Genomic DNA, 16,738 nt, shown 5'->3' with positions numbered 1-16,738 from the left:
AAGCCACAAAGATCACAAAAGCGAGAGTGATCTGCTTGTAACGTCTGTCACCTCACTGTTATATCGGGTTAATTTGGTTGATTTGATGGCTATGTTAGGAAAAAAAAATCATAGAGTCAGTATATGTCACCCTGGAGAATTAAAAAAAACCATCACCATTAAAATACTGTTAAAAGATGCATTGTTTGGGGATGCTTGAGTGGCTCAGTTGGTTAAGTGTCTAACTTTTTGGCTCAGGTCATGATCTCAGGGTCATGAGATGGAGCCCTAAGTGGGGCTCTGTGCTGGGCGTGGAGCCTGCTTAAGATTCCCTCTTTCCCTGTCCCTCTGCCCCCTCCCAGATGCTTGTGTTTGCACTTATTCTCTCTCTCTCAAAAAAAGTTGTATTGTTTGATAAACTAAATGAAATTTAGGACTGTATACATACAGGAGTTATTTCCAAAAATAGATTACTTATAGACTTGGAAAATACTATGTTTTGTTGTTTTGCTTCTTGAAATGGAGAATTCATCATTTTTACACCACCCCTTCCTTATTCAGATATATGGGCAATGGTGCTGGTAGGTACACCCACTGTTAATTTTCAATACTTTATCTTGACTGAAGGATTTTTGTAGTTTTCCCTTTAATATTTACTTCGACTAATTTATACTTTACTTCGAGATTAACCATGAAGATTTCTGTGCATAAAGCAGAAGTAATTTTAATTTTTCTCTTTTATGTACTGCCAGCTTTGGACAGCATATTTTAAATCTTTTTAAAATTCTATCACTAAATGTGGTCTCCTACTAACTGCTTGCTGTGTTGATAGGTAAAGCTCACAGATAAAGACTTCTTAAAAATATATGTGGACTTCTTAAAAATGTTTAGTATGTTATAGATGGAGGCCTAATTTGTAAAGTGGATTAAAAAAATGTCCACAGAAATGTATTCTGGAAAAACACTTTCAGATATCCAGCATTAATTTCAGGTTTGAAGAGTGATCCCCACAGTGAGATAAGGGAAATGATCAGAGTAATGAAAACGGAAGCAAAAGAATGATGAGACCTTATCTCATGGCATTCAACTGAAGATATCACAATATTAAGAGTTTAAAAGGTGAGCTAGACAAATCTAACCTAAATTCTCTAAGCTCAGTTTAGAGGGAGAGACAGCAATTTAGGGTTCATTATTAATACAGTGTGATAGATGTTATGAGGTCAAATAAAAGGAATACACAACTAGGGGAGTAAAAGAAGACTTCTTGAAGAAAGTGGCATTAGAGATAAGAATGTGATGACAAATATTAGCCAACTAAAGGAATGTAGGGGTGGAGCTGCTGGTAGGAAGGCTCAGAAGCAAGAGGGCATGACTTGTCAAGGGCTTACTTATATCTCACCATATAGCGGAGAGTGGAAATAGATGAGGAAGATGGAAAAGATAATAAAGGGGCTTATTCAGCAGCTAAGGAATTTGAATTTTACCCAAGGGTAATAAGGATTAAAAGGGTTAAATGGGGAAGTGACTTGATTAGGCATTTATTTGTTGAGACGGTTTAGGAAGTTATTGTTGTAAAGATCATGGTGGCCTGAATAAGTGCACTGGCAGTGGAAATGGAGAAAATTGGATGGAATGGAGAGACATTTAGAAGATATAGTTTCTAGGGCTTGGTGATTATCTAGACCTAGAATATGCAAAAGAGAAAGAAGTTAAACACGGAGCCCACGTTTCTGGCCTAGGAAACTTAGTGGATGGCAAGGAGATAGAAAAGATGATGAGTTCACACTGGGAAAGACTGAGTCACAGTCATGGTGCAGTAACTACTAAAATATAGTCTCAAATTTTGGAGACAGACCTCTGCTTGAGATGTGGATAGTTAAGTCATCAGCTGATAGAAAGTAACTTCTGAAGCCATAAGAAGAGAAGATACAACCCAGGCATAGGTAAAGTGTGAAGAAGAAAAGGTCAAAAATAGAACCTGGAAGAACACCGAGACTTCTAATGCCTGCCCAGACCAAGGCAAGTTGGATTCTTACACTGGGCCCCATGTTTACAGAGTTTTTTTTGCTCCTCATGGAATGAGGAATGTATACAGCCAAGGGAATGTGCCTATTTGGAGAGGACTGCCTAGACCATAGACCCTACATACCCATGACCCCAGAATTCCTTGCTCAAATGGCACTGAGCTTGTCACAGGGTCTCTCCTCCAGAGCACTAATTTGTGCTGCTGGGATTCGTACAATGAAGTCTGAGGAGTGGCCAACACACGACTCTTCATGTGCTGTGTGTGGGGTCCAATGTGAGAAGAACTAGAATGCGCAGGCTGAGAAGTCTACATACATGTGCATGAGGCCCCCTTTCAGTACTGGACATAGCCAGAAGTAGGTCTAAGAGCGAGGCCTGGCTGCAGGTTAGGCGATGGTTCTGCTCATGCTGTAAAGGTCTGGTGTGGAACTCTAAGGAATTGAAGGATTCTATATTTATCTGAACTCAGTCTTCCAAGTTAGGAAGGGTAGGACACAATAGTTTTTCAGCTTGATTTAAAGTATTAAAATATTGAGGCACAAGAATGGAGGCCTCCATTAGTCCCTTTGCTCCATTAGCATAGCTGTCAAGGGCAAATTCATAATGAAGACTGAGAAGGAGCAAAGAAGCTGAAGAAATGCAAGGAGATCCATGTCACAGATACCAAGGGAAAAAGTGTTTCAAAATGAATTAATTATTCAAGAGTGGCAAATGCTCTCTAGGAGTTGTGTAAGATAGTCTAAAAAGGGGCCACTGCACTTGGCATTACAGAGGCTACTGGTGACCTTAATGATGAAGAAAGCCAGGTTGCATATGCTGGGGAATGAGTAGAAAGAAAGAAATTATGGAAAGCAAGCATCGAGAGAGAACTCTTGCAACAACTCCCATTTTTGAAGAGAAGGAAAAAGTTGGTAGTAGCTAGAAGGAGACTTTGGTTTTAGGGAATTTTTTTTTTTTAAATGATGAGAATTTATTGTATTAAGTACAAAAAAGGAAAATGCCAAGAGAGGGAAGAGGTTGAAAATACAAGTGAGAAAAAGGAATAATAATGTAAGATATTTGGGGGGATGGGATAGAATTCCAGAGCACAAGAAGAGGACTGAACCTTAATTAGAAAGAGGGATACTTCTTTTATTGAAACAAAGAAGACAAAAATTATTCATATAAATACACATAATCTTTATAAGATCAGTCATATTATACTGAAACTATTTTGACTGATTTACTCCCTGTAAGCTGAGATATAATACCATCAAGGAGTAAGATACAATGTTTGTGGAGAAGGAAGAAATGCTGAAATGGCCCCGGGGTTGAGTAGGAGCGAGGACTGTTGTAGGATGGATTGAAGGAGGTCTGCTACACATATGGATGGAACAACTAATACTTATTCACTGATTTATAGTGACACCAATTTGTAAGGCTGTGGGATTTTCTCCACAAGTACTAGCAGCCTTATAGATAGGGGAAAGATGTTCCTCTTCTCACTGGAGTGGAGTTTCGCCAAGAGAAGGTGATAGAAAGGCAACAAAATAAGAGAGTCAAGAATATTGTCAAGAGAGTGGTAAAAGTGATTAACCACGGAATCTAAGTTGGATATGAAAAAGAAAGGAGGATGCAAAAAGATATGCAGAAAGTACAGGGATTGTTGGTCTGGAAGGCTTGGTAAGGTCAAAGAATAGTGTCTAACTGAGGAACATGGTAAAAAGGAATTTATTAAAAAAAAATCACAGAGACAGCGTGTGATTGTTTTTATATTTTGTTAGAAAGGATAATCCAAATAAAAAATTCCATTAAATTCCTAATAAAAAATCTAATGTTATTTTATTACTTCTTTTTTTAGAAATTAAAAAAAATCAAAATGTAATAAAAAGAATCTGTCTCTCTTTTCTAAGGAATGTGATCAAATCAAATTGGGACTAGTATCTCTAAGTCATAGGAAACAGAAATATTTCAAAGGGCAGAACTAAATAGATTCAGAAGATGTAAAGGCATATTTTTCCAACGATACTAGTGTCTAGTTGGGATATAGGCATTTTAATGGACATCCATCAAATTGATCAGTTTATAAAACCGATGAAATGGCAATTAAAAATAGTTATTTATAAAAAGGAAGGGAGAAAGACAGAAAGAAAAGTTACTTGGGGCCCAAGGCAGGCGTTTGAGTATTCCTGCAGGAGCTTTAAATTGACCTAGGATCAACTGTGATTCCTTAGGGCTGGTCTCTCGCATTTTTTTTTTTCCCCAATGAGCTCTGTCAGTAAATCTCTCTGGCTTTCTTAAAATGATATTTTGGTGATTTGTCAGTTCTTCAGTTTAGATTGGAAGGGAATCTCTAAGTGATTATTGGAGTAAAAGAATTTTATTAGCCTTCCCTCCCTGAAATAACCAAAGAGAATACGGTCTCCCATTCACCACTCAACCCACAGCAGGACATTCCGCAGTAGTCTTTGACACTAGAACGTGAGAATCTATTTGAAAATCTTTCTCTTCTAATTTTTACCCTATATAAAGTCTGTAAGAATAGACATATTACATATATAATTAATGGCAATTCTTTATATAGAATCACTATTTTTAGACATTCTTAAAAAGCTTGGATACTTTTTGCAACCTTAGAGATACTTTATGACTTAGAGCTTACAGAACGATGCCAACTCTGAGCATTATTAAAAATAAGGACTTGGAAGTGAAAAAGAAAAGTCTAAGTATATCATATTTAAACTTTTTGTTTCAAAACCAGAGGCTGGATGAAAACAAAGATCCAAACATGAAAGCTCTTGAATGTAGGCTGCAGCATTGTTTTTCTAATGCAGAATTTTGTGGGGAAAATATTTCTCTTAATTCCAGATCAAACAGAGAAAGCATTAATATCATGTAAAGAAAAGAGTTTAAAGACCTGGCACTAATGCAAACTGGAAAAGAGATTACAAAACTGCCCTCTAGGCAACATCATTTTCCTTAAGTATTTTTATTTTGTAAATAAATGAACATTTCATTTTATATACTACTATACTTTCTATATAATTTCATTTTGAGATATCAACGTCTATCAGTCTTTCTTTTATTTCCTAGGTCCATATATCTAAGGGTGTGTATGTATGTGTGTGTGTAAGTGTGGTACCCACAGAACAGTATAAAGTAGAAATGAATAATGGGCAAAAGAAATGGCTATTTATCTCTTGAGCTGAAATATACCATCTATGTTTCTAATACATGGGAACCTACTTCTGCCCATTAAAACCACCTTTTAAGAAGTAAAATCATTTGTAATGCTTACCCACAAACTTTTGTGGAGTGGAGCTTTTACGTTTTCCCATATTCCCTGTGAGCTTCTCTATGACAGCAGGTCTCTCAAAAGGCACCAGAGAAATATTGTTGTCCATGATAGGCTCTTGTTCCTTACAATCTTCCATAGGAGGTACTATGTAAAACCATACAAAAGATGCAATCTGATAATTTCTTCAACATTTTAAGAGCTACAAAGCTGGATATGTCACTCAATATGTGTTAAACATATGCTAGTGTGCTTGAATGAAAGCAGAAAGATGATCTTTAGTGTTAAAGTACATGCTCTAATTTTACACACACACACACACACACACGCACAGGATTTGTTTTTATCTGAGTCACTCTCAGATCAATGACATAAACTGTTGGCCACTATTGGTGGCAAACATGTTCATCTTGTTTCTCATCTTACTCCTCTGAAAGTGTTTTCAACATTGATTAAAATCAATACCACTTTAAGACTGCACTATTTTCAGGGATTCTGGAGTTTATTTTTCTAAAATAATTTAAGTAAGTCAACTTTATTTTGCAGGAAAGCTTAAACAGACACACAGAGTTACAGCACAATATATAATCAGTCCCCCCCGCCCCATGTATTTTCCTGTAGCAGATTTCCTATTGATGAGTTGAGTGAGCTTTTAGCCCTATTGGCAGCAGATAAATACCTGCACAAAGCAGCCTCCATGAAGGAGTTCCAATTCTGAGCATGTCTACACAAGTGGCCGCTTTATGGCTGTAATTTATTTTAAACAGAGCTCTTCAGCAGGATAAGAAAATTCCATTTCCAAACTGGCATATTTGCTCACTAAACAACTGCTCTAATTCACTTGGCGTAAACTCTCCAGAGCTACTCCCTCTTCATCCCATTTGTCTAAGTTGCTGTGGGCTAACAGATGAGCTCAGAGATACAGTAGAGATGGCATTTATAGTACAGACAAAGAACTTATGTTTAAGGGTACAGATACAGATGAGATCAATGACAGAGGCCTATGTTCACAGGAAAGACCATAACTTATTCTTGATTATGGTTGCTTTCTCTAAATTGTACCTGTGCCAGTACTGTTTGGGAGCCTAAAGATTTCATATCTTAGACTACCTTTACTTGCTCTGCATATACTGCAAAATGATTTAGTCTATTCCTTTGTAAAGGATAGCTCTACTACGTGAGAAACAATACATTCTCATTTATAAGGACGGACCCTAAAATAACATGAAAAAGCAGGAGATGAAAGTTAAGAAAATCCAGTGCACAATTCGGGTGACCTACTTAATAACCAATACAGGTTGCTGATTTTGAAGAAATGAAAAATGGCAACAGAAAGATGTTTTCCTAATTTGGACATGTTTAAAGAAATTGATACTCAATCTAAGTTTTGGGTTAACCTAGTATAGTCCAGTGGATAGGAAAGAAAAATTTACTCTTCAATGTCTGTAAGATATGGCTACGATTGACAAGGGATGCCGCAATTACTGGATTTAAATTGGAAGTAAGGAAAACACTCAGGTCATTTTCTGCGCTGACATAATCCATGATGTTATCAAGTGGAAAAATATGTATTCCAAGATATTACATAAAACATTATGTCCTCTTTCAACAACAACAAAAACAAAAACAAGAACTTAAAAAGAAAAGTAAAGAAAGGCTGACCAAAAAATTCAAACCAGGGTGGTCAAGAGGATAGGATGGCAGTGGACAACGGAAATGGTTAGGAACCATTTAGTAGATACAGATGACCAGAATCTTAACGTTTGTTTTGGGTGGTGACTTTATAGGCACTTACTACATTATTAAACGTAACTATAAAGCTAAAAAACAGGCCATATACAAACTGAAGATGAAAATATGTCACAAACTCGGATCCAAAATGAAAGAAGGAAAGAAAAAAAGGTTTGTTGTAAATTTTGCTAGAAAAACAGCAAAACTGGTTAACGGGGTTTGCCCCCAAATTGAATATATTAATTAGTTTTGAAATGAGTAGTCTAAAACTTGGCAGTTTTGCTCTAAGTCTAACCTTGAATTTTCATATTTGCACACATTTACCACTCAAAACGAAACCTGGGTGTGCGAACTGTCCCACACCACATCCACCTCAATTCAGATGATTTGTCCCAAGTTCAATGAAGCTCATGTGAACTGAAAACAATGACTTTGTCAGAGCTCTGGTCTTACTTCTAATTTATATCAGCCTTTCACATATCAAATATTGATCCTGTTTCTACCATATCAGCAACAATAATAATAATAACTGATACATACTATGTGCTAAGTACTGTTCTAAGACTGGATTTAATAATTTATTTAATCTTTCCAATAACCCCCTCGAGATAAGTACCATCTCCATTTTACTGATGGGGCAACCAAACCTCAGAGATTCCTTGGGGTTTACATCTTGTTAGTAAGGACTATATGAGTTTAACTTAGGTGGCTGGGCTCTAGAGTCTGGGCCCTTAGTCATTATGCTACACTATTCTTTTGCAGGCATAATTTGAGTGTTGACTTTTCATAAACAAGTTCGATATATTTTTAAGGTCTGCCATTGGGAAAAGATCTGGTACATTTTCTCAATTACGTAACTAATCTGAATTTTTTCTTTCTTTCAAGGATCTGGGTACAGTGTTTGGGCTTGAAACTCAAAACAAGTTCTCAAGTTAACTCAATAAGGCAACAATCACATATAGATTTACCTAGATTTATCTAGGCTAAGAAAACACTAATAAACTAATCTTACTTGTTAGAGCAAACTTGATAACCAGATATCCTTCTTGTCCTTACTTTTGATGTTATAACCAAGATACAAATAATTTCATATTTGTACTATTTCATTATCTCACCACATTGAAAAATCTTAAAGACAGAAGCATGTAAGAGTGTTCCCAACATAGCTATTTGTACCAAACAGTCCCCTGAAAATTCAAAATTCAAGAAGACAGAGGCTGAGGGACCTGGATTATAGGTGACATGGCCACCCTCTGGACAAGAGAGGGCAGAGAACCTAGGCTGACAGTTCTGACATGGCTTCATGCAATGGGAGACAGTCCTCTAAAGGAAAATGGAAACTTTGTTATCAAAAGAAGAAGGAAGGTATGTAGGGCAGGCAAAAATAATGGAAGTCTTCTACAGTGTCATACATTTTCTCCACGCTGCCAAATTATATATAAAACAAATTCAATTCTCTTATTTTCTTGACAACATCCGATAGTGCAAATACTTGCTTGCTTTGGCTTTTGAAATCGCTTCCCATTCTCTGCTCTTACTCATCTTCATGGCTCTTTTTTCTTTTCTTTCCCTTTTTTTTTTTTTTTTTTTTTTTGGTCTTTTTTTTCTTCCTGGTATGTTGGTATATTGTTGGTCTTCTAGATGTCTCACTCTATAGTTACCCATATGACTTTAGAAAACGTATTACTTCAGGCTACCGTTTATATAATGATGGCTCCCAAATACATATTTCCTACCCAGACCTCTCTTGAAAACTTGAGATCTATATATTCAACTTCTTCTCAGACTGTTTCACTTGGCAGTTCAGTCTTTCACAGGTCCCTAAAAGATAATGTGTTCAAAATCTGAAATCTGTTTCCCATCCCAAATGTTCTCCATGGCACCATTATCTACCTGGCCATCCATGCTAAACATCTGCAGCAAATGCTAGGTTTCTTCCTTTCACCCAGTCCCCTTTCCCTTCTCTCTACTACCTCTTCTTCATGGACACACATGGAGGTACTATGTATTTTAGATTCTACATCTTCAGTTCTCAGTTTTTAACTGTATATTCTAGACTATTGACCAATCAGGAGAATGTTGCAATGATCTACTTGCTTTTGTCTTGACTCTTCTGATTGATGTCCTATATTTCTTGCAATTAAATGCTAATCCACAATTATTTTTTAGGGTAAAGTACAAAATTCTTTGCTTGGCACAATTGGCCTTTGATATTCTGTTCTCAGACTATTTCTCTGATCTTATCACCTTCTAATTTTTTTTGCCCTTACAACCTGTGCTCTAATTCTACTGGTTACTTGTAGGTCCTTAACTCACCATGCTCTTTAGGCTTCTTTTTTTTTCACAAATGCTGTTCTCTCTGCATAAAGGACTCTCCCATTTATTTAGCTGCCTTCTTGCCTGTCAAAACTCCACTCAAACATAACTTTCCCCAGGAATTCCTCTTGGACACCCAGAGTCTGCTTTGGACATCTATCCTATATGTCCCTATAAAGCTTGTCAGACAGTGTTCTGTTGGTTTACTGGTTTATTTCTTCCAGTGGTTGGTAAGTACCTTACAGTAGGGATTGTATTTTATTTGTGTCTCTAGTACTTTTTACGATGTGAAACAAATATAACATTCAATATATTTTTACTGAATGACTTCATGAAGGAAATAATGTTACCCAATGAAAACAAGTTGAAGAAGTTTACAGGTTCTTAACAATGTTCCCTAAACTGCAATAAAGAGCTTCCCTTTCTCAAATAATTAAAAGCACAAACTTAAGAATATATGTTCTTGCTTTAAAGCTAGCTATCTTTTGGTTCATGTTTTCATTTTTCTCTTCTGGCAAGGGAGAAAAAACTAATTATATACTTTGGCGTTTAAAGTTTTTTTCTTCAAGCTAAACAGACTTCAAAAATGAGCATAAAGATAATTTTCAAATAAGATAATCTGTCATAAAATTCATTATTATTATCTTTATTTCCAAAACTACAAGACTGAATTTTCTCCTTTTCTCTTAAACTCAAAACTTTTAAATCTACCTCCTAAAATATGTCTTAAGCATTTCACCCTATTCTACTCTCCTGCTGCTGCCTTCTCATCTTTTCCTTAGCATTCTCACTTCCAGTCTCTCTCCCCATACGTCAGTCAGGCACCTCTCCTATATTCTACATGGGTGACATTTTTCCTTATAAGACACAAATCAGATTACTTCAGTGGAATTCGAACACTGGATTAACATAAAAGAGTCCATTTTTGCATTACAACCAATTAGGTCAGTGTCATTTCCTACCACTTCTTTAACTCCAACTATGTTCAATGTTCAGGAACCTGCTAATGTTCTTTTATACCTCAAAGTGTTAACCTGTGGCAACTGCTCTGCCTGGAACATACATTCTCTGTGAATCTAATTTGTATGATTTTTTTTCTCAACCTCATGTGTGAATCAAGCACTGCATGTAAGAAGCTTCCCTTGATTTCTCTAGACAGAGTTAGGTCAGCTCTGCATTTGTGCTCCTCTAGAAGTGTGTACACGTCTTTATTTTATTCATCTTCCTTTAAAGTATATATTTACTACCATACTATAAATGTAAGAAAGAAATTATGTCCATTTATCTTTATACCCCCAGAATGTTTTGTAGAAATGGGCACACAGCAAGCCTTCAATAAATGTTTCCTGAATGCGGTGAAAGAACATCTCTTTGAACTCAGACATCCCCTTCCCTACCTAGAAGAGTCAACATGGGGAAGAACATGTTTTAGGAAAGAGAGGCTAGGAGACATAGCTATGTCAGTTACAAATGAAACAATAAAGAATAATAATTAATTTCAAGGAGCTAATGGCAACCACAATGAGGGCAACCCCCCCCCCCCACCGAAAGAAAAGATAAAACGATAGACAAGACACAGCACGATAGTAAGAGAGGGAAGGGGATAAATACGAATTTCACTGTAACTGTCTTTAAAATGAGACACATGCCAAGCTATGTATCTGAGACAAGGTTAATGATAGACTCTAGGAGCCTTTTGCCCATATTTTTTTTTTCCTTTTATGGCATTTATCAATTCCTACCCCATACATCCAATCCTCCATTAAGAATGTTAACAGAAGAGGGGCGCCTGGGTGGCTCAGTGGGTTAAAGCCTCTGCCTTCGGCTCAGGTCATGATCCCAGGGTCATGGGATCAAGCCCCACATCAGGCTCTCTGCTCAGCGGGGAGCCTGCTTCCTCCTCTCTCTCTGCCTGCCTCTCTGCCTACTTGTGATCGCTCTCTGTCAAATAAATAAAATTCTTAAAAAAAAAAAAAAAGAATGTTAACAGAAGAAAAAGATTAAGGATAATCTCAAATAATTATTTCCACGTGCCCAAAGAAGTACAGCATGAAATAATATTAATATAAACTTATGTGGTTAAAACTATATCCAATACTGAATAACAAATATTTGGGTCTAAAAATGATACCAAAACCTATCGTCCCCTCCCTCCCTTCCCATACACTTATCTTGGGCTTTGTCCCCTACTCTACCCAGTACCTGAATATCTTTCCCACTTTCCCCATTTTGTTCCAGTTTTAGAGCAACCTATAAAGGGCTTTTAATTATTATGAGCTAAGCAATCTGGGAGATGAGTGTTGACGCTACAGCTGGTTACAAGTCCCCCCGCCCCAAATGGACCTGCTTAGTTTTTCATCAGTACTTATTCTATAACTGGTTGATTTGCCAACACATAGATAAATGTTGACTATTTATGTACATTTTACCTCCCTATAACAACATAAGGTCTTTCAGAAGAGACTCTATTTCTTAGTCAGATGTGTGTGCAACTGAGTTTCATAAAAAACTCAATGGAAAAGGAATTAATAGAATTAATAATCCAATCAAATGTCAAAATGACAAGGAGAGAACATTATACGGAAAAAATAGTAGTAGGATCACAAGGTGTCTTTAGAAAATTCTGGCATATCCTCAAGCCTCTATCAGTTACCCTGCCTCAAGCCACCTCTAAAAACGACAATTTAAACAGAAATGGCAAATGAAACCTTAAATGCCTAAGTTAATGCTGCTGGTAAGTAACAACTTTATAGGGCATGGAACATTTAACATTTCTTCATATTTAATACCCTGAAACGTAAGAGTGAAAAGAACCATCTATTAGGTATTTATTGCATATCCAGTCACATTTAGTTCTTACACCAAGTCTGTGACACAGATGCCACAGAGCCAGGCCAGGTCTGTTGGACTCCTAGACCCAGCATTTTAAATTCCCTGCTCTGGATCCAATGCTAACCTTATTAGCTGAGGTAATGCAAGTTGCAATGTCAAATTTACTAAGACATAAAACAAAGACAAGTTTTCAAAAATATTAGTTAATTATATAAAAACAAAGGACTCATTCACAACAAAAAGTAGAATTAAAATAGTTCTTTAGATTATATAAACTATCCTTAAGAAGAAATGCTTCATTATTCAGGGTAACAAAATAAATATTTTAAATTCCCAACTCAAAAACAAATAATTACTTGCTGCCCAATAAACAGTTTCACAGCATATACTACATAAAACAAAACCCACGAATAATCCTTGAGCTGTCTGTAAGTTGCTAAATAGACATTTATATTCTGAAAATGACTATAGCGTTCTCCAATTATATTATTTAATACTGGCTAAATCTTTTTAAAATAAGAGATATAAATGCAACAGTAAATTAAGATTTTTGTATGTACTTATATGAATGATAAAATTAATCAGTATACAAATATAATTAAGAGGACAGGACAGATGCTTCAAATCTAAAGAACTGAAATTCATAACTTTACTTTGTAAATCTGATTTACCAACATTAATTTTTCAGTAACAAAGAGTTATTAATTGGTAAACCTTAGAAACTACCTTTCCACCTGCTATTGTATATTGTGGCGGTGAGGATGTTTTGCTTAGGTTTTGATTTTTGTGGAGGGAAGTGGTGCCCGATTTTAGTTTAGATTGTTCCCTACCCTTAGTAGAAAGCAAAATGAGTAATTTCCAAGATAAATCACAAAACAGATTAGAGATATTTCCAATTACATTAATTATATCACTGATCACTTACCTAAGAGAAATGAAAATACACAACCAACTCTTTTAGGAACTGTACAGAGTTTCCTAGAATCCCTTCTAACTATTTGGTGCCTCCAATGAGCAAATACTATCTTCCTTTGGTGTATTCAAAGTTTGCTGTCATTATTATGTTAATTAAAATGCAGGTTATCAGAAATAACTTGGGATTTTCACAAAAACTCAGGACAGCTTGTTTGCCAAACTTCGCAAAGCTCAACTCATTTCACATGCTTAAGAAGATAATCCCATTGGGGCACCTGGGTGGCTCAGTGGGTTAAGCCTCTGCCTTTGGCTCAGGTCATGATCTCAGGGTCCTGGGATCAAGTCCTACATCAGGCTCTCTGCTCAGCAGGGAGCCTGCTTCCCCCTCTCTCTCAGCCTGCTTCTCTGCCTACCTGTGATCTCTCTTTCTCTCTCTGTCAAATAAATAAATAAATAATCCTTAAAAAAAAAAAAAAGATAATCCCAGGCAAAAGTTAATGTGATCTAAAATTGTTTTAAAAAGAGTAGAATTCGATCTTCATGCTCAAGGGTAGAGAGAACTGTCTAGCCCCTAAGGAACTACAAAAGCAGAGAGAGGGGAATGAAAATGGTGAATGCCATTTCTACCCACCATGGTGACTCATGACCTGCCCCGCGGCCTCCATGCCGACATTCTGGAGATAGTTGTGGCAGCGTTCCTTGTGCTCCTCCAGTGAACTGCGCTGCTTGTAGCTTCGTCCACAGTAGTTGCACTTGTGAGGTTTACCCACTGCGAAGAGAACTCGAGATTAGTGGTGCCGTCAGTCTCATCCAAAGCAAAATTAACATCTGACTTTTGATAGTGTGGAGGAAGCATTTATATGCTTTTCAGACTCAAATCTCTTCCTCCTCCACACTCTGATTTAGGCAAGAAAAGCTAATAAATTTCTAGCAAGGCTAAAAGACAGAAGATAAGGCAGATCGTACCTTTGGTGATAGGGGAAATACTGAATCAAATTCATGCTCTGACTGTATCCTAGATCATGAGGGGCTGATGATCAGTCTTCAAATTATCTGACTCGGAACACTAACATTTGCTCTTACACAATGCTCTCAGCTTTGACTCATTCAAAAGACAAATCAGGAGTGCCCTAGATACATGGTGAGAATTTTTTTTTTTTAATTTATTTTTTAGGGAAATAAGGACAGAATTTTTACTGAAGAAAACTAAAATGCAACAAATGGAATGTCATTGTTTAATGAAAAGATTATTCACCTTACGGTACCAAGGGCCCAAAAAGAATTTAAGTGATGAGAAAAAGTACAGATAAAAGCAGAGTTTCTCTTTTCTTTCCATCTTGGTAATAGCTCTTCACACATGCAAAACTTGGCAGCAGATAAATGTATTCTCCCACATCAGCACTGTTCTTACATTACCAAGAATTAGCCTACGAGGTGCTTTGAGTCAGGACTATTAACAATAACCACTGAAGTCCTAACCTATTTAGCTATATGATGATAGTAACATTTTCTTCTCCATCTTTTTTTTTTTTCTCTAATGCATTTCACATTCAGGAAATGAATTATTTCCTAGTAGCCAGAGTGTCAGTATACCAGGTAAAATACTTCGATGCTTATGTTAAAAAAAAAAAAAAAAAAAAAAAAAAAAAGCAAAACAAAACAAAAAAACCTTCAAAGAATTGAAGAAAAACACACTTATGGAAAGAAACACGTTTTACTGTATGCCAATTCACAAGGATATCACAGAGCACTTTGATTCTTGGTTTTGAATAAATACAGAAACAACAGGTCTGTGCCGAAGCCCTTGGTAGTAAAACATAGTGTGAATCAGGTCAGTGGCCTTCATCTGACACAGCAATCACTTTGTTTTGCCCAGAGGACAAAGACCACTCTTCTTCATAGTTAAAGATAGTATCCCTCACTCCAGTCACCTTACAAACCCACACTATGATACTGGTCACAAGTGGAATTGAAATACTGTAACAAGGCATTCAGAACTGCATAGACACTTCACCATACTGATTAAGAACAAAAAACAAAAAATAAAAACCCACCAAATTTTTAAAATGTATTTGAGATGCACATAAACTCTGTTATTTCATGATCATAATTTTTGCAAATAGTTTTAAATAAAAGCTATCTAAAGCAGGATTAATCATTTCTAAAAATACTAAGCAAACAAAGATCTATTTTTCAGAACAAAGAATTTTTATATATTGAACCAAGTTTGTCTCTGATATTGTGAAGAATCTTTATCACTGTGTGAGAACATTAAAAACGACAAGAACCTACTTAGTCAAAAACATTTCAGGAAAATAGTGTAAATATATTTGCATGTAGTTGCATTTTAAGATACAGAGTTACATATTACAAAAAGCTTCTGTTTGGTATCACTGTTACTTAATTTTGGTTTTTTTAGTACTGTTTCTCTAGAAATAAGTGAATTTTCCCTAAACAAGTCTGCTAACTAATACTTACTAAGCACATACACTGTGCTCAATAGCCCATGTCAACTAGTTTCATCGTCTCTGTCTTCCTCTTTATCGGTCCCGTTGCACTGTGTCCTAGGATACCTGTTTTACTATGAACATATAATCCTATACTTTCATCCCCTTATTTATATAAACCTGAAACCTTCTGAACTTCATTTAAACATAGCTCCCTTCCACTCCCCTTGGCTCAAACCCTCAGTGAACTTCTAACTCACCTACCAAGGAAGAAAAGGGTATACGTATTACTGTTTTCAAAACTCATTTTTTACTAACCTCATTTTTGAGATCTATCCTTTCTGCTTTACTTCAGCTTCTCCCATTTGATATCTGTTTTAAAACATCACTCTCTCCTCTTCATCCCAATTGAAGTGAACTGTTCTAGAAGTATTACTTCAATTTCTCCAAAATCTTGATCTGGGTTCCACTGTAGCAATCCACATACTGGGCAACAACATATGTTGTAACTGTTTTATCTCTAGGACATTTACTCTGGAAATGCTCCACTTTATCCTTCTGCCTCTCTCAACTAATACATATTTGTTAAATACCTATTATGTACCAACAACACTGTGATGAGGCTGGAATGTAACGTAGAGAACAAATTCTCATGGTGCCTATGCTCATGCAAATGACTGGTGAGGAAGATAGACATTTAACAAATATACAAACAATATATTACAAATTGTGGTAGATTCTATAGAGCAAAAGAATGGTGTGTTAGCATAAAACAGGGAACCTAATTTAGTTCGAGAAGGTTGGACAGGAAGGTCTGCCTGAGGTAGGAACACTTCTGCTGATGACTGAAGGAAAAGTAAGTTAATCAGATAATGGGGGATGGGGGCACAGGGTGGAGGAGAGGCAGTGTTTCAGGATTTCCGGGAACTGCCATCTCCTTGTATTTGTTTTCATGTACTTAGCTCCTTCAAAGTCTAAATCATGCTCTTACTACTCTTTTGAAAATGATTTTCAAACATCAACCACAATCCTCGCCAGATCCAATGGCTCTACTAGCCCCACAAGACCACTTCCTGTCAGTTCTTTGATATTTCTTAAAAATCAAGTTCATGAAAATATTATTTACATTTTCTCCCTATAATAAGCTTATTTGTGGGGCGCCTGGGTGGCTCAGTGGGTTAAGCCGCTGCCTTCAGCTCAGGTCACGATCTCAGGTCCT

The 16,738-nt window shown here is 36.4% G+C and overlaps 1 protein-coding gene across 13 annotated transcripts in view; it reads right to left on the bottom strand.

Moving 5' to 3' along the window:
* The window catches only part of IKZF2 (IKAROS family zinc finger 2), a 164,112-nt gene that overhangs the window by 8,903 nt on the left and 138,471 nt on the right, over window positions 1-16,738 (bottom strand). For 11 of the 13 annotated variants that reach the window (XM_059168137.1, XM_059168140.1, XM_059168135.1 and 8 more), the window contains 2 exons: window positions 13,704-13,841; window positions 5,282-5,425 (listed from right to left, as the gene is read on the bottom strand). In XM_059168137.1, coding sequence (XP_059024120.1) covers window positions 5,282-5,425; window positions 13,704-13,841 — 282 coding nt within the window. The remainder of the gene's footprint in view (window positions 1-5,281; window positions 5,426-13,703; window positions 13,842-16,738) is intronic. The other 2 variants (XM_059168145.1, XM_059168146.1) reach the window with 1 other exon arrangement.

This window comes from Mustela lutreola, chromosome 3 (assembly GCF_030435805.1).
Source record: "Mustela lutreola isolate mMusLut2 chromosome 3, mMusLut2.pri, whole genome shotgun sequence".
NCBI lineage: Eukaryota > Metazoa > Chordata > Mammalia > Carnivora > Mustelidae > Mustela > Mustela lutreola.
The sequence above is the reverse complement of the archived record's forward strand: the minus strand, read 5'-3'. Positions and strand labels throughout refer to the sequence as shown.